The 24,735-nt window shown below is 35.0% G+C and overlaps 2 protein-coding genes across 4 annotated transcripts in view; one reads left to right on the top strand and one right to left on the bottom strand.

Annotated features, from left to right (window-relative positions):
• LOC110380171 (uncharacterized) overlaps positions 1-24,735 on the top strand; it is a 44,651-nt gene that overhangs the window by 8,561 nt on the left and 11,355 nt on the right. The window lies entirely within an intron of this gene.
• On the bottom strand, positions 155-24,532 carry LOC110380172 (uncharacterized protein). Of its 2 annotated transcripts, none has more exons than XM_064035842.1 (6): positions 24,410-24,532; positions 10,513-10,572; positions 7,879-8,052; positions 2,322-2,417; positions 1,878-2,012; positions 155-1,134 (listed from the first exon to the last, which is right to left on the bottom strand). In XM_064035842.1, exons 1-6 carry the CDS (start codon positions 24,515-24,517, stop codon positions 1,060-1,062), a joined length of 648 nt encoding a protein of 215 aa, XP_063891912.1. In that variant the 5' UTR covers positions 24,518-24,532; the 3' UTR covers positions 155-1,059. The 2 variants fall into 2 exon arrangements, with proteins under 2 accessions (XP_063891912.1, XP_063891913.1); XM_064035843.1 differs by lacking the exon at positions 24,410-24,532 and adding an exon at positions 19,085-19,091 and having other exon boundaries at positions 10,513-10,573.

The following is a 24,735-nucleotide window of genomic DNA, read 5'->3' as shown; positions in this document are numbered from 1 at the left end:
ATAGACCACTGGTCTATAGTAATCTTGAATAAACGGCCGTAACAGTTCATGTCGACTATCTGTCATCTCTTTGTGTGACGTTAGATGTTACATATTTTTTTTATTTGGCTCACGTTTTATGGAAATCGAAAGTAAGCCCGGAAATAAAATACCATTATAATCAAAAACAAAATAATTTATTGGAAAAATAACCATTCCGGAAAAGCGTACAAAATATAATCTAGCTCATTTTAACAATTTTAATGATGTAATAAGTATATCATTGAATAAATACAATCGAAAGCCGAAAAGCATCACAGCGACTTTTAATATTTAAATACGATTATGTACAACAAATTCTCAAAGTTTAAATTAATGTTTAAAACTTATATTAAAGTAGCTTAGTTTTGTGCAGTCATATTTTGTGCACTTCGTTACTCGGCCATTGAAAAGAAAAGATGGTGTCTGAAAACATAATTTTGTGAATATAAAGGCTTCTAGAAGAATACTTTGTGCCCATAAAACATCAATCAATAACATGAAGATGAGATGTGTCAACATGGTTGCTAGATGGCGTTACTAGTATACAAAATGGCCGACATAACCTAAAAATAACGTTTCTTTGTAAATGCTAGAACAACATTTATCTTCATAAAAGCTGTTCAGCAATACATTATGGCTTTAAACACGCATTCCTTAATAAAATACTTTATTCCTTACGAACAAATTGTATTATATTTCCTTAAAAAATACTGTCATATAACTGCTGTATCCTTTTGTAATCTTTGTAACATCGTAAAACCTAAGTAATTTATTATTATTTATTTTAGCAGTAAGATTGTGTTCTCAAAGATTGTGATTTTGATAGTAGAATGAAATGTAAGCATTTCTTAGCAGAAAGTCCAAGGATAAAGGGTCTTAATCTTAAATGGCTGCTGTAAAAAAATACTTTTTATAAAAAAATATTATTCTTTAAATATCTGCATTTTCTTTGAGAAGCACAACTAGGTAAGCTATGTACCATACTCCTGGCTACTCGATGGGTGTATAAATATGTGTGTGTAATGTCAATATGTGCGTTTAGGCGCATTTGCCGCAAAGGGGTTTGTTGTCCATTACGGAGAAGGTGGCGTCTGTCACCGGGTTTCTGCATTTCTGTAACGTTGAAACATTTAATTAGCATACTTATCACAATTCTGAACGGTGTAAACTGTTATCTTTTTTGCTAACATTGTAGAAAGTAAAGTTAAAATATTTCGGGTCTGTTCTAGACTATTTCAAGCGCTACTCGAAATATTTCCTTGTTCCTCTGAAAAACGTGACAAGTGAGAACGTGAAGAGTGCCATCAAAATATCCTCCCCTCGTCTTAATTACAACCAGCAACTAAGACACTAAAATTCATCTCCATCATCCTCCTCCGAGCCTTTTTCCCAACTATGTTGAGGTCGGCTTCCAGTCTAACCGGATGTAGCTGAGTACCAGTGCTTTTACAAGAAGCGACTGCCCTGCCTGACCTCCTCAACCCAGTTACCCGGGCAACCCGATACCCCTTGGTTAGACTGGTGTCAGACTTACTGGCTTCTGACTACCCGTAACGACTGCCAAGGATGTTCAATGACAGCCGGGACCTACAGTTTAACTTGCCATCCGAAACACAGTCATTGGTGTCTAAGATATACTTAGAAAGTACATACAAACTTAGAAAAGTTGCATTGGTACTTGCCTGACCTGGAATCGAACCCGCGCCCTCATCCTTGAGAGGTTGGTTCTTTGCCCACTAGGCCACCACGACTTTTTTTTTTAAATTCATCTCCAAATCTCCATAATATATCTAACTCAAAGTCCGTTATTTTAAAAAGAACCTTAAACCGAAATCATAAAGTTGAAAACATCTTACCATGCAAGTGAAGCAGTCACGGTGCCACTTGGCATCGAGGGCGATGATGGCCTTATCCGTGATGGGGGAGCCGCAGCCCTTGCAGCGAGCTGCGAACTTGTCGGCGTAGCACGCTGAGCAGTAGGGTCTGCCGGCCTGGAAGATGAGCAGATATTGTTAATAGGGGTCTAATAGGATAGTTCTTGGGACCTTTGAAAAAAATGTAGCAGGGGTTTTCAAACAATCATCAGTTTTGTTTTTGTTGACGTTATTTCCTTTTCGAATAAAATTCCTGTTTTCAAACATTCATTTTACATCTTCGTCGATTTCCTAGTTTCAAATACCACCTACTTTACTTATTATGACGCTAATAGCAGCTGTCCCATATAAATTAAACTCGCTTCAAACTGTTGTTTTGTCCCAAAGCATTCTGTCATAAGTAGTTCAACTTCATAAAATATTTACCTGTTCCACAAAACCGCCACCTCCGAGCTCCTTCCTGCAGCCGCCGCAGACGAAGTGGTGAGCGTGCCACGATACGCCGAGGGCTTGGATCACGCGCTGAAACATAATAGTGTTCATTTAGTACACGATCCAAACATATTGCGTCGCGTCCTCTATAAAATTTCTAGAATAAATGGGAGATCTATTCAGTATTTCGATGGTCCTTTGGGCCTGGACTCCATCTAAGGAATCTCTATCATGGAAAGGAGAAGTGTTTAAACACCTAATAGAATATTGTTATTCAAAACAAAGGAATTCTTAAAAAAGCTATCCGTGGAACCACAGACTTAACCGTCTGTATAAAATGGAAGTTAGGTACTACTACAACATTTGCCTAATCCTTCAAAAAAAGGTGTGATGTCATATTAACATTATTAATTGGTTAACACTGGTTAGTGTTAAATAAATCAATATTAAAATCAAATCACACGCATCAACACGTCAAATTTTTTGCAAACCATCTGTGTCACCATTAAACAAATATATCATTACTAATTGCGGACTGAGATAAAAACTGAACCGATTATAGCGTGTAGATGTATCATGGCTTGATTCCCATGGTGATGTCATGGCTGCCATTGAATGATGGGCTATTGTTTAAAGCCCGTGCTCCGGCGACCGGTTTCTGTTATGGGTTGGAGGTAAAAGTTGCAATCCAAGACGGATTTTGATTATAATGGTGTGCTAAATTGCTTCGGAGATACACTGATTATATATATATGTATTAATCAGCTTCTCGTTATTCTTGCTCGGTTGTTAATCGACACTCAATCTGTTTTCAATAAATACGTACAGAAAGGCTTCTTCAGTGACTATTAGTTTAACCAATGTCTCGGTTTCATATACCATCATTAATTTTCCTCATACAAATAATAACGATTACTCATGCAATTGATAAACATAGAGATCCGGTCTTATTGACCTCAAGTAACATTGCCACTTCACACAGAAGCAATTTGTATTTTTTACTAAAACAATTACGGAGTTACACGCGGAAATGAGCGATCACTCATTAGTGGCCGTGATGCGTCGATAATTTTATGAAAATAATTGATTTGAGATCGATAAGTACTTATTTATTACTGAAATTACATCATTATGGTATATTAGTATTTCATAGAAATGTAGTATAATATATTGGGTATTCAAAAACAATGATTTATTTATGCCATTGTTTATTAGCTGATTAGAAAAGAGAATCTCCTATAGATTGTTTTTAACCAAGATGTTTAATCCTTGTTAGAAACCGTAAGCCGCTGAAATTCCTGCACATCATTCCATCTAATCTATCCCTAAAAAAAACTAAACACTGTCTTCCACCTTTAGAGGGACCGCCCAGCAGAAGCTATACTTCACAAACTAGCCTTTAAAAATGCCTACTACATTCAAACAAATACCCGGGAGGTATCTTGAATAATAATGATTATCATATGCCTATTTTCTCATCAAGCTACAATCGTGGGTGGTGTCTCATGACAAATATAATACTTTCGCTACTTGAGCGTCTCCATGTAAGGATCGCGGAAGGCCCTGACCGGACTGATTCACCCGGCCTCTATCATAATGTGCCATATTATTGTATAGTCTTATGTAGGTATTTGTGTTTGTGTGTGTGAGTGTGTGTGGTTGGTAGGCATAATGAGAATTACGTGTGCAGTCCGAATATTAGAGTTTTGTCGTCGGTATCATGGTCAAAAGGTCGCCCAAGTAAGAATTATCAAAATGCCTTTTAAATACTTCGATGATTTGTCCTCCTTCCGTATTAGCCCAAAACAACAGTCAACTCGATCTGAGAACCAACCTCAGTATAGTTAGTCACTTAAGAAAATAAATCTATCTTATGACTACTAACTTAACTAATAACATGCACACAGAATATCAATTACGACCGTCCTTTAAAAGACACATCCTCTATATTGGCAAACATCCACATCTTATACCCCACCCCATATTAGCAACATCCTTCTAAAAGGTCGAAGTGTCCACTGTTCAGAAACTTTACCATAACGAGAACCAGGCTACCTATATGGACCTTTACAAAGGCTATAAGGCTTCGTAGTATTTATTTGTAACTATGCATGCATTAAAATATGCAAATGTATACGTGCCACGTGACTCGGCTGGTTAAATGATGTCACCAGTAAAAATGTTTTGTAGGAATTTGCACTTTGAACTAGGGCCTGGCTGAAGGATCGCTATAAATAGCATTGGTCATCATAAAACAATATGTGTAGGGCTACTTGTCAATATGGGCATGTAAACTAAAAACTTATTTGTCTCAGTTGTGGAGATTCTCCCTGACACTTCATCTCCTCGTGCCAATCATTTAGGCGTGAACGCCCACCTCAAGATCCTATGTAGACATAGGTTTCGTCCAGAAATTATTTTTAGTCAGTATAATATTATAGTGCAGAATTAGACCAGAAAAAATGCTATTAAAGATAGACCTCCTATTTCCTTTGTTGCTTTTTGTACTTAAGTCAAGCCCTGCAACGATGATATCATACTTATATCCCCAACCTAAAACTAGGCTATCAATTGAACCAATAACCTGCTTCTAACAATATAATTATCATGTCTGATTCATAGAGTACAAACACTCTCCTTATAGCCCAAGAGCCCGGGGCCGCCAGACCTTACTTATTTTCTGATGGACAAAACATAAATAATAGGATAGTTTTAGTGTGTATAGTGAACGTACATATATCTGCTAGCTTAAGCAGTGGGCCAATTTTCAGGACCAAGTGCTAGGTTCGGAAAAATTATTATACTCACTTTACTTTCAGCCCGAGGTCAGATTTTTACTTATGTTGTAAGGGCACTAAATACACTAATACTGACCTATTATGTATGCTTTGTCCTTAAGAAAATAAGTAGGGTCTGGGGGCCCTGGGATCTTGTTCTATTATAAAAGCTCGATAAATTAACCGCAACATGCAATCAAGCTTTGCAATGCGTTGCAATATTTTATGTATGTTTGTATGCGCGCGCGCAACAAATACATTACATCACTCGCTTTAAATGATAGCACTTAATTATGTAATTAGTGAAGCTAGGAAAACTACGATATTGTAATTGAAATGTGTTAATTATAGCACAATGGTGCTTTGATTGTGCTCACGCGCAGTGATGGTTTTTAATAGCGTTTTAATTTCATGTAATTAGTCTTACTTAAAGCTCATGTGCTCATCATGCTTTTGTGTTTTTATGTAGCTGTTATTGCATATAATTTAAACGGTGGTGTTAATATGGAGAAATAAAATATTTTAATTGAATACTAGAAAGAATTGCAGTTTTTTTCTTAAATGTAGGCCTCTCTACCAGTAGAGATCTTGAAATTGGTGACGGTTATGGATCCGCAACGTCGGGATAAAATTCTATTAATATAACCACGATAAAATCCGTTAAATAAGTTTTATTCAAATGTCTAATATTCGCGTAAGTGTCAGAAATCAATACGGGTTACAAATGACAGCAAATTGAAAATATAGGTATGAAGCAGACGAACTTGCTTGTCATAAAAACCTATCGTTCTGTCTTTGGCTACCTATTTGTGCAAGCGCAACAACTTAGGTCACTCACAATGCGGACGTGACCTACACCTCACTTGTTTTCGCCCGGTCAAGGTCATTACGTAACTAATATAAATAATACTGAAGACATTTGAATTACCTACTTATTCAAAGAGCATCTACACTATAAATATTAAAATGAATAGCTTATTGAAATAGATTAGTAATGCATTGTTAATTGCCACTTGAGGTAAACAAACTTCCCCATTGATTCAGAATAGCTAAATATGAATAGCTAATAAAGAATCTTTGTGAAAACAAACCACACCTAACATGTCATCATACTATGTACGACACAATTTTAATAGTTCCAAGTTTATAAGAAAAATTTATATAGTTTCTATCACATTACAAGTATCTTTCCTTGTAAAAATATCCTTGAGTATGTGTTCAGTGAACTCAAATCAGGTACCCTTGGCTACCGGATGCCCATAAAAAATAATTAAATGCACCTACACAATTAAATGCAAATTGTTCCTATCATGATCTTTTCTGCAACAAAAACTCCAAAAAAACACACGGCTATTAAAAATCAATTAGAAGTTGCGCAACTAAGGGCTGATTTTTCAATCATCAGTTAACTACTATCTGAGGAATAAATATGGCGGTTTGACATATTTTCCATACAAGAGCTGTCAAAACGTCAAATATATTCCTCAGATAAAAGTTATCTGGCGATTGAAAAATCGGCCCTAAGATAAACGAAGTAGTAAACATAGTGAGTCATTCCATCTGATGTAAAATAGAACTAATCCCTGACCTTGGAATATAGATTTATTTACATATTGACATGTTGATAACCGTTAGAAACCGTTTTAACTCATCATTTCCCTGTTGTTATCCAATTCGTTGTTTGAAGAAAATGTATTCTTCTTCCATACCTTCCTATCTTACATCATTTCTTAAGTATAGCTCTTTGTAGCCATATCATCTTTCATTCATTGTATCCGTAGTTTCTTTGGTCGTCCTGTTCCACTATATCTATCCACGTTCATGGCCAAAACCTTTTGCACAACATAACTTATATTAATCCATGTCACATGTCAACACCATGTTAAGACATCCATCGTTTCTTTTACTCTAACACATACGGTTACCAGAAAAATTGCAGATATAACGTCCACCTTATTTGTTTGGCTACATGATATTCACAAGACCCAGATAAGGTAGGCCGATGTTCAAATGATTCACACGAAAAGATACACTATTCACTATCATGAATCACCTTTAAACAGAACCATAATTATTGAGTCATTAGCGTCACTTTTCATATTTTTGCGCCGTCAAAGTTCATTCCATGTCTATATTAGAGGATAGTGGGCGAGTGGGTGAGCCTACTTACTAGCAGGCTAAATATGGCCGTCGTGACGTAATGCCAGTCATCACCCACTGAAGATTCAGAGGTCTTAACTTGTTAGGTCATTGGCTTCTAGATAAAGCTGTTGCTTTTAATGTACTATCTCGATTACTTGATTGGTTTTATTGTGCTAGTGATTAAATATGTAGGCTGTGATGTCATGGAGTGTCAATTTGTTTTATGGTTTTGTTGCTATGCAGCTATGATCTAGTTTAGAAGTTTTTGGTATAAGATGATGGAATGTCTAGACATTCTAAGATGTTGACGGCAATGTTTTGCCATCTCAAAACGACAACTGCAAGAGTGCGAATTCCTCAAAAATTTCAATATTACCTTGAACCTACAACGATAAGACGATAATTTCGATCAATCTTTGGAAACTTTCAACATCTTCATCTTCTGAGCCTTTTCCCAACTATGTTGGGGTCGACCAGTATAATCGGATGCAGATGAGTACCAGTGTCTTACAAGCAGCGACTGCGTACCTGACTTCCTCAATCCGGTTTCTCGGGCAACCCAATACTTTGGCAAATTTTTGCAAACTTTGAGCTTCTAAGTCCTTAAAGCAATTAATATAAAAGCTACTCACATCAGTGATAGGCTCGCCACACCCATGGCACCTGGGACTGTGGTGGGCTGCGAAGCATGGCACGCAGTGGACACCACCGTCGTGCTGGTGGAACTTGGCGCCATCGATGGGCTTGCGGCATGTGTTGCACGTGAAGTGTTCGGGATGCCACTTCTTGTTTAAAGCTGTCACTATCTGGAAAATAAAGATTAAGATTAATGTTGTGGTTGAAAAAAAAAATGTTTGCATGAGGTTTTTTGATCAAATTTTCGTTGGTGGTCAATTTATTCATTTTCTCAGTTTTAATTTCGTTACTTTAGGTTGTGAGAGGTTGGGTTATCCTCTTCATGTGTTTAACCTGACATTTATGTTTAATTTACATTATTTCAATGAGTACCATGGTGAAAGATGAAATTTTACGTAAAGATGCTGAATAGTCTTATATTAGATCTTGTTATTTGTCATGAAAGAGCTCCCTTTCAATACAAGAGTGTTAGGGTTTTGGTTAAAAAAAAACACCTGTGATTCCCATTTTATAACGTTCATAAAATGTGGTCTCATAGAGTATCAGATTGTAGGGCTAACCGCAGCTTCCTCTTTGCACCATTTTCTAAGATCCCATGAAACTGGTTTTTATTACTCGCTCCAGCGGGTTCCTGTATCATCTTCCTTCAAGAACTAAAGTTGCGGTTTCTATTACAAACTGGGTATAAATTACATGAACTATAACATGAACAGCAAAAGGCACTCCGGTCTGAATAGTATTTTTAATTTGCTATTGTACCTTGGTCAAGTTTTATCTCAGCAAGTGTTGTGCCCATTTCTATATTCATATTATCATTTACACAACCAATATTTATTTCATCCTCTATTCCTAAAACCATTAGTATCCATCGGAAAAGCATTAAACACCAACTGAAAAAACATCTTCAGCAACCCATTGACTAAATAACTCATTGAAAGTTTTATTCTCTGCCGCTATAAGAAAACACATGCTTTTCCTATCTATTTCTAAATCTGTAAGTACAACGCGTTTTGTTTACCTTTGTTACGTCACACGTGTCTATTTCGACTCTTGCGCATGACCACGTGGTCTGGGTATTTATATCGATGTCCATATAACGTGAACTTCGAATTTTTTTCGTGAATTCTTCAACGTTTTCGCGTGAGGTGGATGTTTACCTCATCTTTATTGTTGTATTTCTTTCTTGTTATTGTTAGATAGAGGAAATTTACATTTTTCTCTTAACATATTATTAAGAGACTAGTGCTATTTATTCTGTATGTTCACCTAAAGCCAGTCACAGCACAGGAACATTTATATCCAGTTTTGTGTTTTCTTCATTTAGAAAAGACTATACTTGACTGATACACAAGATGAATTCATCAAAACCTTGCTTGTCATTAATTACACTAAAACAATGCTTTTTATCATCTCCTACAAAAATCCTAAGTTTAGACATGATCATTCCATACTCTTCTTCAAATAAATCTATCATCAAGTTTTGTCTTTTGCCAACTAATTATAATCACCTGGAGGAAGCATCCTACCCGCCTTGACCGCAGTGACCACTGTATTTCCATAAGCATGTGGCTAGGTGTGTTTTGTTTGTATATTTATTTTTAATTTTGTAATTTCTTCTTTTAGAAAAGCCAAAATTTAGAATGATATCTGAGAGGAATTAGACGAAACCTTTCTTGTCATGCTGACGATAATCTTGAGTTTAGACATGACGGTTCCATACTCCTCTTCAAGTTAATCTTTCATCATGTTTTCACGTCTATTGTCTTTCGCCAACTAATTATAATCACCTGGAGGAAGTACCCTACCCGCCTTGACCGCGGTGACCACTGTATTTCCATAAGTATGTAGTTGGGTGTGTTTTGTTTTGCTTTAAAGCTTTGTTAGCTTTGGGAGGAATATTGTTGGTAACTGTTTTAGCTTCTTTATTTTCTTTAGCGTTTGTATTATCATGTATGATGGTTAAGTTGCCTGTTATTTCATTTTCAGTACTCCGTACGTTATTGGAGTCATTCCTCAATGATCGCTTTGGTGTGATAGTACTTATGGCCTAGGTATTACTTATTTGTATGGATTATAAGTTCTTTGAATTTTAGTAGCTTTTATCTAACACTATTAGAAGTGTTATCATTATCTGTTACTGGTCTGTACTTTATGAAGATTTTTATTCATTTCTGACTCAAATATGGACTCTCTGACCAAGTTTGACCTTTGTCCACTCAAATTCCAGGTAGAGCTGAATTTAAAGCTGATATGTGTTTCTAATAAATACAATATTGTTGACAGTAATGCTATTATCGCTATCGACCCGTATCGGCACTTATCACTGATATAGAACCATTACGATTGTTCTAGAAGATAGGGCCGAGTGCATAAAATTAGTGTTAAATGTTGAAACGGTTTATAGATATCACTGAGCTATCTTTTATCTGTATATTCGTAATTTCTTCTGAAAACAACCTTACATTGTGTTTTTTATATTAGCTGCTCGCTCGTATACTTGTGTACGTATGTACTGACTATTACATATGATCTGAATTCTCGATGGACTACTCCTGAAAATATTGCACTAGGGCTTCTATGGTTTATTCCATCATGAACCTGTAGGATAAAAGATATGATAAAATACTTACTCTTCCATTGATGACTGAGTTACAGCTATTGCACACAGCGGGGGCTTCTACTTTGGTCGACTGTAACAAAATAATCTCGTTAGATATAATAGATTAATATCTTAAGTCAAACAGATTTAATGGGAGAACCATTGGACTTGCATACCAAAAAACGTAACAGAACATTTTTGGTAGGTAGGTACGGGATAATATAATAAATAAATGTTTCTGTAATTTCAAAAAATATGTGTTTAAAACTTTCATGGGGAAAAAGTCCTCATGCAAACTTTTAGGATTATTTCTGTCTGACTAGACAGTTGTTTACCTACTTAAAACGAACCTGTTATTAATAGATAACTAATGATAGTAAATAATGCTATTTATGCCATACAAGTGTGCGTTTACCTGCATTACACCACAAATTAATTATGCAATGAGGAAAATTCTGTGGCACAAACAAGAGTTATAATTAATTATTCCCAGCTTTACCTTACCTACTACCGATTTACCTACAGTATGATTATGATATATTACCAAAAACTTCACAAATACAATTACGATTTATTTTTTATACCACTACATAATACCTTTACCGATAAACCTAAAACAAGTTCCAATAAAAGAGCAAAATAGTGTAGCTTCATCCATATACAAATTAGTAGGTATATTTAAAAGGTCACAATCAACGGTTAGTAACACAAAAAATACATACAAAACCTAACATTGACCTCGAACGTTCAATGCAAGCCGATAACGCCGATATCTAAGATACCATTTGATAAAATTCAAGTTATGACATCACACCATGCCCACTACAGAGATAAAAAAGTAATTCGTCTCAATAAGCACTATTAACAGAGAAAGAAACTTAGCGGAGATGCCATGATGAAGGTAGGTCAGGCGCCTTCTTGTAGGTCAAGTAATATACGGCAGGCGTGATCAATTACTAGAACTGACTAAGCGTTCGGGTTCCTTGTCAAATCAAAACCTATCTGCCAAGGATTAGTCGTGTAATTGGTGATTTTATCTTGAAAATAATGGTCGGGTTCCAATGTATGCGTGTAAGAATGGAGCTAGTAACGTTCCTCGTCCCCCGCACACCCGCACGGCGCGCGCTACTTTCCTATTAGATTTTGCGTTATGACATCTCCTTTATTTATTTTGTTCTCCATGACACTATCCTTATGTGGGAACTACGTCATAAGACGTTTTACAAAGACGGCTATATCCGTTGTCTTATTTATGTTGTGCATATAAATATACGTAGTACGAATTATGACATAATAATGCAATTGGCAACACAAATTTATTCTAATGAGAGGACGGAGAAAGAATAATAATGATTTATAAATACGTATCGTTTTTTTACTGTTGTTTATAAGCGTTGATGCGCTCAGTGTTATTTTAAGAATGTATTCATTGTGGACAGTGCAATCTGGTATTTCTTTTGTAGCATTGAAATTATGAGTAAAATTGGCCTTTGATTAATCAAAAGGTTAAATGTATTTTTGACCTGTCCAAGTATTTTTGTTATATTATTTTCTTGTGAAAAATTGAGACCGTTTCATTCTGTAATGTGCATTCTGAACTCTAACCTTAAATCCAATTTCGTGTTTATTTTATTGGTTTGACCTCTTTTTATTTATTGATACGGGTAATTTGTAAAATAAATGCTTAACAATCAATCAGTACCCTCCATATCGCAGGTTATCTCACAGGAAATTACTCATACTTGCCTCAATTAACTACGTTTAAGTAGGTACATGAAAATCCTTTTTGTACGTCAGTTTGTTCCACATGAATCAGAAATAAGAACAGGTGTATACTCCACGGACTAATTGTACAGACTTCTCCACATTAATTTGTCAGACTTGCAATCTAAATAAGATTTTCAAAGTGCTTTTTAAAAAAAGACGAAAAATCTTCTGAAAGAATCATTTTCTGTAAAATCGTGCAACAGTAAATTGATACTTTATAAATGCAGTAAGTCCGAATTCATGCCTGCATTATAACTCCTTGTGATTCTATTAATGTCACAAAACTACAATTATTTCATCATCTCAAAACAGCTAGTCATCCACAAAACTATAGGTACTCATAAATATTACCCGAAACGGGAACAGAGCTCGCGACCAAAGCTACGGGAAGGCGTAGGCGAGTCTACTTACCACGTCACGCTCGCGATTACTCACATTTGTCACACTTACTTGATCGAGACTTATGTAACCGACACAATGCCGTGTTTGGCATTCTTAAAGCTCGGAATTAATTCACGGTCATTGTCATTGACGACGGATGAGTAACGACGATAAAAGTTTATTTTTGCATGATCTACAGTCTGTTTGTGATGTGAAGTTCCATCCTCATGTATTCTTAGAATCTTCTAGGATAACGGACGGAAGTATCGAAGTGTGATGTTGATTATAAAAGCTTAGTTGAAATCTATTTATATAGGATTTTATTCCTAAATAAGTCCAACAAAAATTTTAAGCATGATCAGTTTTACATCAATAGGGGATCCTTAAGACGCTGCAACGCATTGATAGCATAGTCAGTCATATCTTCCACACTATTCTTGCTCGAATTGATCTCCAATCTCAATATTAGACTAATGAAAACTTCCCACGCACCTGCATTACACACAGCACTGACATTTATTTCTAGATCGCTCGCGAACAATGCTAGACTGGGTCCTTAATCTAAACAAATGGATCTTGCATGCCAGCCCATAAAGTGTTGGATACAATGTCAAGTGTGTCACTATCGAGTTCGGCAGAAGGAATAGTACGCACTTTTGTGGTAGAAGATATAGAAATACAGCTTGAGTTTCCCTCACAAATGTTTACCTTCGACATTTTAAACTGCGTTCTTAAGTAGAAAATGACTAGATTTGAGATACTGTGGTGATGGCAAATTATTGGAAATGGTTGATGGTTGCGATTATTTTCATGAAATCTAGCTAGTGTTATCTTGTTTTTAACAATTTCTGCTATTATGTTACTTCACCCAAATTCCCAACTCCAACTAATATTCATTTTTTTCGTTTAAGTATTGCAGACAATGACACTATTTAACATTGTAGCGTTTCTTCAATTTGCTTTTGACAATATTTGCGAACAACTCTTTTATGTTCCCCTGAACTCCTCTAAACCGCTGTTGCTCCTACCTTAACCCACACAATCCAGTTGGGATGTAGGGCGCTCACAAGTTCAAGGCATCAGCAGTTAAACGTGGAGCGTTTTTAGGCCGTCTATATACGTCCGACAATTTCTTTTGTTTGCTTTCCTTGTGAGACCTCTATAACCGTCGGGTAGGGCCCCATTAAGGAGTAAGGACATGGTCCCACTACGGGTTTGGGCTTGAAAGAATGCCGACTTGTATTCGGGTTTGTAGTTTTAGGACATTGTATTGAGTACAATCGATTCATTAATTAACAATTGATTAATTAAGGCTGTTAGCTATGAATGATTTTGTTTGATGTATACCTGCTGTAAATTTTTTTTTTGGTCTTGCAAAACGTGTTTGTTCTAGACAAAAACTTGGATGGATTTCATGGATTCTTTGACACCATATTTAAACTCTGTAATTTTTTATTGCAAACACGGAACATTGTTTACTAATACCTACCTACATTCGTCAAAGCAAAGTTGTGTGCTATGACTTCTCTAACAACTTTATTTGGTTTGTGTGACGTTCCTATTATGGAGAAGCGGAAATGATTTGATTTAGGACAGCCATTAGGTTCTTATTGAATCTAAAGGGGCACCAGGCTTCTGTGCTAATGTATTTGACCCAGTCGACCTTGTTAATGTCAAGGTCAAACGATAATATTAAATTCAATATTATTGACAACGATAAACTTATTAATAAGCTAACAAATGGAGCGTGAAATTGCACAATTAAGTGTAAACAAGTCGTATGCTACACATACTTAAGATAAACCTCTCAATAAGATAGATACCTACGATAGTTTACAATGATATCAAGATAGATTACTGCAGGAAAATGGTCAAGGAAATGCATTTACAACGTCCAAGTAACAACACGGGATATTATAGTGTTATTTACCTTAATCACCGACCTTTATTTTGAAACAAAGAGCAGTGATTTTCTAAGGAATGAATGAAAATTAAAGAACGTTCTGCTCGATTTTCTATACAATAATATGACGCTACACGGTAATCTGAAAATATACTAAAGAAATGCTTCAATATGAAAAGACTATAATTCTCATCGATTTATTTTTACTATTGGTTATAAAATAGTAAATTCAAAAGCAACAAATAATAAAAAATAAATCGCAAAACGAATGATTACAGTTTAAGTATGACTATTTAGTTACTACGCATATAACTAAAATAGAAAAAAAAAGATTCCATGAAAACGTGATTACTCAAAAAAAAACAATAGATAAAGGCTGAGTAACCAACGCTAATATTATCGATAACCGTTGATTATAGCTCTAGTTATCTTTATTAGTTCAATATAGCGCCGAAAACTAATAAGTCCATTCACTCTAGTACCCTTGTACTATTAGATTACTGTTTATCTTTTATCTATGTACTAATATCAAATGCTAGTTTGTTGGCTTATATTACTTTCACAGTTACATGGCTAGTAGTTGTTACTATGGGCATGTAATGAGGAGGGATGAATTAGGTACATGCCACAAAGAAAGTAGCTTTAAGCCCCTTGTAACATCATTGTAACATTATGGTATGCAAATTAATATGAATATGAAAAGTTTTTATTGAGCATGATGATTGAGATGGACGAATTGTCTGAGAGATGATAGGAATAAGACGGTAGTGAATGTTAGATGATCGCAGACAGAGAAAAATGGGACCAGCCTCACATAAAATCAGGGAAAAAGAAGAAGGTGACTAGAAAAATGTTTGATTCAACACAGAAATCTTGAAACAGTAATTTTTTTGTCTAATAGCGTGACGTTGGTTCGAAATATTCCAATCAATTTAAATAGATCAACAATATGAACATTCGGAATAATTCAACGTTTATTCCATTTTCACGATCTGTTAAATACCTATGAAACATGATGTAAAATTATTATTATCTATGGCTTAAAGTCCAAGGATTATAGACCGGTGCACCGGTGCACCGGTGTCAGAAATGTAGGACACTATACTCACGTGGGTTTCAACTGTAAAAATATTTTGGAATAAGTCTCAGGACTATTCGGGTTAATGATCTCTTAATTTTTTATTCTGTTCACAATAGGCGTTCAATTAATGGGTGTGTAGGACGATTTTATAATTTAAATCGTTATAATTTTCAAGGTCCATATTAGTTCGTGGCATAAAAGAGAATCGTAGGGAATTGTGTGATCCACGAGCGATTTTGAAGACGCTTTATCTTTCGGAGATAGAGAAAAGTATTTAGTAGATGAGCTTAATTTTAGTATCCATTGCTACAATTACGAAAAATTCTTTGAACTCGATTGCAATAAATTCTGCTTCTTTTAGATTTCTCATTACGTAACTTGCAATTTCGCCGCTTTTATCTTTTTGTTTCTAAAGCTTGTTCTTCTAAGAAAGAATTATATTATAAATCTACTTGGTCGGTTTTATTTAGACGTGATTTTTTTGTAACATAGAGACCAGGCGTGCCCACGCGATTTCTGAGGCCCCCTAAATCTTCTTACTATTTAAACATTACGCGTAGAAAGGTGAAATGAGCTGTATTTTGAAGACAATTTATTAATCATTAATGTTTGAATTAGACGTTTAATTTATTGTGGACGTATTTTTAGTTTATTGGGTTCATTAGCTTTTTAAAAAAAAAACTATTTCAACTGAAAGAGTTGATTTTTAACTGTGTCTTACACTTGCTACATATTGGACATCTAAGATATATGTAAAAAAAAACTAGATCTGTATTTACATATTAATGTTTTATTATTTAACGTCTATAGTAGCCTAGTGTAGTAGTAATACGTATACGTATTTATCGTTAATATATATGTTTTCGTCATCGTCTCGTCAAGAAGATAAAAACATTAGAATCGATCATAACTCTTAAGATGTGTTGCACACTTTGACAGAGAAATCATTAAACTTACATACAACCGTTCTTTTGAATTCAATTCACCTGAAATTCCTGCCATGCAATTTTACAAAGTTAATGCCCAGATTCCCAGATTTCTCCTAGATTTGCAATGTCAGTTAGTCTCACAACATAAACACGTTGTAACCTTGCAATGCAGCCCTGCATCGCTTGCTATACAAAATCTGAAATAGTTCGCGCGTGGGACGCATTGTATACGCGACGACCTCTCGCGCTATTGCTGGGCTATGTAGACGCGTGGCGATTATACAAGTCACTATAAAACTATTAGTTATTTTTATACCACGGCGTCTAAAGGAGGGTTATGTTTTCAGTTAGCTAATTATATACAATTACTGTACCTGTAGGTAAATACATAGATAATGAATATAATTATTGACTAAATTAATTTAAACGTTATTTTTGTACCACTGCTGTAAGAAGAGTTATGATTACATCGTAATGTATGTTTGATTCTATCACATTATTTTCTAACATGTATTGTGTTGGAGAAATATTGACCAGCGTTTAAAGTAAAACTTCATCATTGTTGATTGACTACGTAGCAATTTTTGAATAGCACGGGTGAAGTATGCATCTACACAGGATGAGGATTTTAATTTGAAACTTTTTCGCACGTGTTACCACTTTTAATCCATTAAGCAAGCCGTAAACACAATAATTTATTAGTAATATAACACCATAAATGCAATAATATATTAAATTATACGCATTACGTATTAAATATTAGTATATTATGTATTCTAAGCTTCACACATTAAGTGTAGTTAAACAAACTGGTTATTTATGCAAATGTTTGAGGCTTGTCCAAATATAATGAGTGAATCATTTGTGGCCAGGTGATATATGTAAAGGAAAAATATTTATGAACTAGCTATAATTAAATAGGTAATGATAAATATATGAACGGGAAAGGCGAAAATACAACTGGGAAATATTTCAGAAACCAATAATATTTGCGTGCGGGTTTTGGTTTGCGGGATAGGATTAACCTTTTGTATTTAGAATTTACATCTAGTTATTACTAAAACAATTATTATAAAAATCTGATCAATTAACACTAAGCCTGATTGACAAAGCTTAACGAACGTTACCAAATATATACGAACCTTTTGAATTAGTCCTAAAAAAACTTGCCTGCTAAATGTATTATTTATCTCATACCGTGGGTGGTAAATATAATTTGAACAAAATAATCAGACATTTCAATATTTTCACATACATAGGTAGTTCTTAATAAAAAAATATAATGCGAAGCTTCATCGCTTGTTTGTTTGCAACCTTGAACTCAGAAACGGAAATCCCACCGGTACGCCATTTAAGTCGCGTGCCATCAAATCAATAATAGAAACAACAGATCATTAATTTGTAAGTTTTTTGTATGACTAATGTGTCCAAAAACATGCCATGTAGGCGTTTTTAATTACTAGCTACCTTCTGAACTTTAATTAAATGGGACTTATGTCATAGCAATTATTCGATTATGTTGTATTGTGTTATTTGTTCATGATCTTTTTCCTTTATTTTTTCCAACAAAGTGAATCATCAAAAGTTCAAGCACCTTTGGAAATAACTTACATTGGACTGTTATTGACTGTATTCCCACGACAGTTGAATTTTGCTAAAATTTTTGCGGTATATTTCTTGTTCAATTCTTGCATACCGCTTAGTATTTTCTAATTATTAAGTAAAAATATTAATTAATGTTAATAAGTAAAAATAACAGTGTAAAGTTATGCTATTATTTTATTAACGAAAAAAATGATGATAATATAAATTAAGAATCGTTTATATCATTACCATTACCATTGCCTTTAATAATTAACAGAACACGCACGTGTCCCATCACTACAACAGAGTGTCGTATTAATAGTTTTATTATGTCAATCTTAAGCGACGGGACAAAAATACCACTAATTTTAATTCCAATGCCAGGAAAATTTAGACAATCGTTCTTCAGATAAACTGTAATTTTTTCTCGCATTTACAGAAATACTACATTTTCACGACATCATTTTGTGGTATTTAAAACGGTGTTTCTATTCTAGACTTGTATAACTGTATTCACGTATGAAAGCCAGTAAGTCTGACACCAGTCTAATCAAGGGGTATCGGGTTGCCCGGGCAAGTGGGTTGAGGAAGTCAGATAGGCAGTCGCTTCTTGTAAAGCACTGGTACTCAGCTGAATCCGGTTAGACTGGAAGCCGACCCCAACATGATTGGGAAAAAGGCTCGGAGGATGGATTCACGTATGAAAGCTGTGAATTTGATCTACAGCCAGATGATCGCCTTAATTTCTTCATGTCGTCTTCGGCCTATTGCCAACGTTTGTCTCAGTTAATTAATTGCTAATTGCTCAGTGATTTATTTAATTAGACTTGTCATTAAGCATTTGAAGAATTAATTTATCTGACATTGTTATCAACTCTTTCTAGTCGGTACGCATTGCATGCAGTACACATTGTATAGTGGCAGTCTTTTCTACAAATGATTGTCCATCCAAATCTGTATGTCTGTGTTTAAAGTCCTGTTTGTTTGCTATAATGTTATTATTATTGACCTTATACTCCGCACTCTTTTCACGACGTTCAAATTGTTCATGTAAGGTACACAAATCAATTTCCTACGACACCTTCCCGTCTCATCTTAAAAGAATTTCGTTAGCACCTCCTTCTTGTTCTAAATGGTTTCCATCGTCTATATTAAATTTTCCCCTTCTCGAAATAAATCACAAGGTTCTGTTTATGTATGTTTACGCGATCACATTTGTAGTCCATCTGTGTTGTTATGAGGATGAAGCATCACTAAACCTTCCTATAAACAATTTTACTATGGATTTTGTTTTTTGTAACTTTTACCTTTACCTATTTAAACTGGAAACTTTGTCTCTGTCGTTATCTGGCTTTATATGACATCTTAATCTTTCCTTGGTAAGTCCTTCATGTTTATCATACCTATTCCCTACTTGTTATATCTACCTAGATCTGTTCTCACCCTGTTTACTACTCTACACAAAATTTCTTCACTCAATCTTCATGCCAAAAGAATGAGACCTTTCTTTTCGCAACACCTAACATACCTTAAAGGTCGAGCAGACATCGAATGTCAAGCCGATTACGCGAGAACGGATTTGTAAGCAAAATTCTATTCCAGAATAAAGCTCGCTACACACGACACTAACGAACACAATTGTAACAATAATAGATACGCATCACCGTCCGCCACGGATTTGTACAACACTTAGTCATGCCGTAGCGTTGGCAATCCCGCCAACACCTGAATATTTATCATGGAATTATTGGTACGAATAAAATCTCTATTTTCACCATAGATTTTGGACCAAGGATTTTTCGGCTGACCGTTCCAAGCTTGATTACGGTGACTGTTGACGCGAAATTTTTCGTCTTGCAGTCTGCTGCGAATATTTCCCCAACATTATTTATTACATATTTTTTTCAACTCGTATTCGTAAGCGTATTCTTTTACTTTCTATCTACATGGATCCTGTAAATAGTAAGGTTAAACATTTCTGCCATCATGTAGGTTACTGTGTTGTTGGTCATACAAAAGGACTACAATCGGGGCCTCTTCATGATTAATGATAAAACAATTGAGATCAACACAGCTCCGGAAATTCCTTCCGACTACACCATTCGGTATTTTAACAAGATTTACATTTTTTGTACACTCGTGACTAACTTGCGATTTAAACGCGTGCTGGGTTTGTCATTCCGTTGATTGATGTTAAAAGGCAAACGTTTTGACAAGACTGATAACTGACACTCATAACATGATGAAATATAGTCTGACAGACAATATGGAGTTTATAATCCTATTAATTGTCTTGATTTTGTTCACTCCTGTCTTCTATGCAGATTTAGCCTTGGAATATTTTTATGAAACATCATCCATATACACGCCTACATTATAAATAAGTCAGCTATCAACACGAAAGTTAACCCATTTCTCCCAAGTCGCAGCTACAATTTCATATTTCTCGTACTATAATCACTAAATCCTGGCAATGTTGGCACTCGCCGCGACACCTGACCATCGATCATCTGAATATTAGTTATACGTGAAGTGTTTGTAAATTGTACGGACAACGACCGGTCGTGGTCGGACATGTATTTTTGTAAGGTTATGTCACAGGGTCCTGAGTATGAATAAGGATAGATTAGGATTAGAAACAAACGCAAAAAAAATACTGAACATACTCTATAAAAGGTAAGATGCTTAGAGATGATTTGAGTTATGAGATGTTGATTGCAGCTTAAGTACCTTAATCCCAAATCAAAATAAATAATCCAGTATTAGTAATAATCCAATAATATCGGTCTTGTATGTACCACAGAATATTGCCGCTGTTAGTATTACCGTGAAGCATTAAACATACGCTACATGACTAAATGCTTGTTTAAAAATATCAGTTGCATACTTTAAGACAATATTGATGTAACTAATACGAGTACATAAGTAAAGTACAGTTGGGTTACTAACAAGTTGACAGTTTTCATTTAATGGAGTTTGCTTAGGAAGGAAATCGTGACCACAATATTCATGTGAGGAAACAATGATGTATATCTAACCTTCACATTGAGACACTATATCGATGGAATGACAACCATATGCTTACACCGGAGGAAATAAACGATTGCAGCAAAATAATTCCGATAACATCAATAAAATTCGATAAATTCAAACCCAGTACTGTACTACATTTTCCAATATTCCCAATGATAATAGTGCGATGTCGTAGGAATTTATTAATTTTCATAATGGTAGAGCAGCCAGGAGACAAAAAATACGCTAAAGACGGGCAAACATTCAATTTTTATGACAGTAAATTACTGTCCGAGTACGTACCAATACATTATAATGGACAAAGTAATGTAGCATTTGTGTGTTCAACCGTCTACTTCTACAACTAGCAATAAAACCACACCTGACGAATAATAATCTACTAATACACGGGGCGTGTGTAATCCCAAATGGCGGAGAAATGTCGCAACGCCAATAAATTAGTGAAGCGAATGTGAAACAAGCCCGAGTGGGCAGCTGGATATAGAGACATGTGCTATTAGTACGGGAGTGACTAACACGGGGAAACTTAGTGTAGTGGTATGTTTGTAACTTGAAAATAACTGTATGTGTATGTAAAGTGTTGTATTTGTATCATATAATATACTTCAAATTGAGCACTCGCAAACCGTTAATCAGTCATAGGTAATCAGTCATAGAGTCACTTCATACTACGTGGAGATTCCCAGGATACTCCCCAATAGGTAGGTACTCGCAGACACTCTAAACTTCACATGACATTGATGCACTATTCATCTAAATTCCCAAATATTCTTATCGTCTATATTTCCTCTAACGTCTGATAATATAGATCCTGTTTTGCATACAAAACGGATTATCTCGTCACCAGACGTCCTGACGACCTAGCCAAGGTCACGGGCAGCCGGCGGGAAGGAGTGTGTGACCTATGACCGTGCCTTGCGAGACGCCATACCAATACTCAACAATGGTTCCACTTTATGGGTTTCTGCTACTTGTGGAAATGTTTTGTATTGATAATAAAATTAACTAGCTACATTTTATACCATGACAAACCTTTTTAAAATGTTTTCTAGTTGATTTGTTGTGGGTTATGTTTGTTGAATGCTAATGTTTATTTGAAAAGTTGGTTTTTAGGTCTTAGTTAATTAGGCTTAATTATATCACTATTATTTTTTTCTCGATTTTGCAAAACAATAATTTATTTTTAACAAAAAAAATCACAAAGTAAAGAAGTTTATGCCCTAATAATTTTAAAACGTCCTCGTCGCTGCGTTAAATTAATTAAATTATTCTGCAACGTTAAAAAAACACTTCATGAAGTAATGACTACGTCATCGTAACATACATTTGCAAACAGGTGAGCAGTTTGTTTTTATTTTACTGAAACATTGCAAATACTCAGAACCGAGTTTATCTCGCAAAAATAACTGTTGAATCATGCGTGCCTGACCCGCGGCATGTAATTTGTTTTCCTTGTCTATTCTTCTATAAGTAAGTTTTATTAATTTACTAACATTAATCGTACAATTATTTGTGTAGTTTTTCTTATGAACTGTTTGAAATGTTGACTGATGTTCGAGTCCGAGCGGTATTTAGGTTATTTGAAACTACAAGTTTTACTATGATCAAATAGATTCTTTTTAATTTCCTGTAAACTTTAATTAGAGTGGTAACATTTTATATTAAAATCGATGGCTGTAATTACCATTACTAATGAGAATTATCGCATCACTTAATTATAAATGACCCCGTGGTGAAAAATCTCAATTTTCCTGTAATATTTCCACAACACGACAAGTTTCGCGGAATCGTAACAACAACAGCTGCTCCTGTGCCCATTATTAAAAGAGTTTTATAACAAGCCGAAATGTCCGTCAAAATTGTCAACCTACAGACTTGTCCCAATTTTAAAAACGGATTCAAAGCATTAATTTTATGTTTCATGGAAAAATTCACTAGAACTTCAGCAGCTAGTTGTAGTAGTAAAAGCAGATGCTAGAGATTTGCAAATTATTTGGAAGGATCCCGAGTTGGACTCATAAACACACGGTATTTATAACTACCTATTTTGATGTTCATTATTGTTGTGCTTCTAAACTTTATCGTCTCGGCCTTCACGGCTCTGTTATAGATTTAGCTTTTCATTTTATTTATCATGTTTTTCATATATTGATGTAAGTGCAAGTACTGTGACGTAATATGGTTGATATTGCTTAATCTAATCTCTATTATTGGAATTTGATTCCATTAAAAATTTGTCACTAGATAAATGTTTTGCGTTGTTGATTCGCATTATTGATTCCTATTGCTTATTATTTTACATAGCTCTTTTTATCATATTAGAACATTTGGTTATCTAATTCTCATCCTTTATGTTTAGATATCAGAAACATTTTTTAAAGCCGATTATATAGCCGGTAAGGTCTTACAGTCAAGTGGAAACTTCAAATAGTTTGATGTCTTCAATGTTATCATTCCTTATTGCAATTTCTACTATGTTATGTTTACCATTTATTTCTAAATGTGTACTACAGCAGTCAATTATTGTATTGATATCAATAAAGTGTCTAGTTGGTGGTCAATTAATAGTCCAGTGTCGTGTCACGTCAGACTCGGTAGCAAACAGATGTGGATAGCATCCCGCTGATTAGATGCACATTCCTCTCAATTACATCAACTGTTTCAGTGCACACTGATTTGTTCCAAATATGCTATTCACTAGGAAATAAACATAATGTTTTAATTCGTTGTAAAGAGTCACACTTTTGCTGCGATTTTATATACATGATTTTTTTCAGGTTGGGATCAACCTTATTAAACTGAGTACAAAAAAACAAAAGGCACCATGTATTTAAAAAATTAACCTTTGCAAAAACGAAAACCGGTCTAGCATTTTATATTTATAGAAATTAGGATAAAGACAATTTTATGTGACCTTGCTCATTTTCATGAATTAATTTTCCTTTTAATTTATTCCGTATGGCTTAAATAATGTCACGTATCTACTTTTACAAATTATTTCTGATGAAATAAAACGTGAAAAACACAATTTTAATTGAACGATTATTTTATACGCCAAACTATAAACTCCTTAAAACACTGGACCGCTCAAATTTCACAGATTTTGTCGAAACACCATTCTAATCTTAGACATCCTTCGCTTGAACACTATCTAATTTCTCACAATCATGAAAATACTTTTCAACTGGCCAATATTGTTCATCGTAACATTAAAAATAATACGTAGCTACAAAAGTTTATAAACACTTACCATGTCTGTGTTCACGTGTGTCCTGTACCAGTGGTCGGCGTTGACTGGCCCGGTTGCCGGCGCGTCGAGACACCGGCCCCTTATCGCGCCATGACGTAATTCTTGCATTCGGACTGCACGCTCCGGCCTGCGATCTGTACCGATATTGTCGAAGAAATTGGATCATTTAGCAGTTTTTTCCAACTTTTTGTATGGACATCTTTATGTGGTGGTCGTCACTTCATTAGAGATGTTAATTAAGCTGAGTTACTTTTATTATTCGCTGCCAATGGGGGACAATACATCTCTTTCGATAAATGCTTCGTTACCATCGTAATTTAACTAAA

Source organism: Helicoverpa armigera, chromosome 8 (assembly GCF_030705265.1).
Source record: "Helicoverpa armigera isolate CAAS_96S chromosome 8, ASM3070526v1, whole genome shotgun sequence".
Classification (NCBI taxonomy): domain Eukaryota; kingdom Metazoa; phylum Arthropoda; class Insecta; order Lepidoptera; family Noctuidae; genus Helicoverpa; species Helicoverpa armigera.
This window is presented reverse-complemented; position numbering and strand designations above follow the sequence as displayed.

What these genes read in the sequence shown, in the direction of transcription:
- LOC110380172 (XM_064035842.1), bottom strand. Translation starts at nt 24,517, where the DNA reads ATGCAAGAATTACGTCATGGCGCGATAAGGGGCCGGTGTCTCGACGCG. An exon ending in CACACGTGAACACAGACATG is followed by an intron (nt 10,573 to 24,409) that starts GTAAGTGTTTAT and finishes ATTTTGTTACAG; the next exon opens with TCGACCAAAGTAGAAGCCCC. An exon ending in ACTCAGTCATCAATGGAAGA is followed by an intron (nt 8,053 to 10,512) that starts GTAAGTATTTTA and finishes TTTATTTTCCAG; the next exon opens with ATAGTGACAGCTTTAAACAA.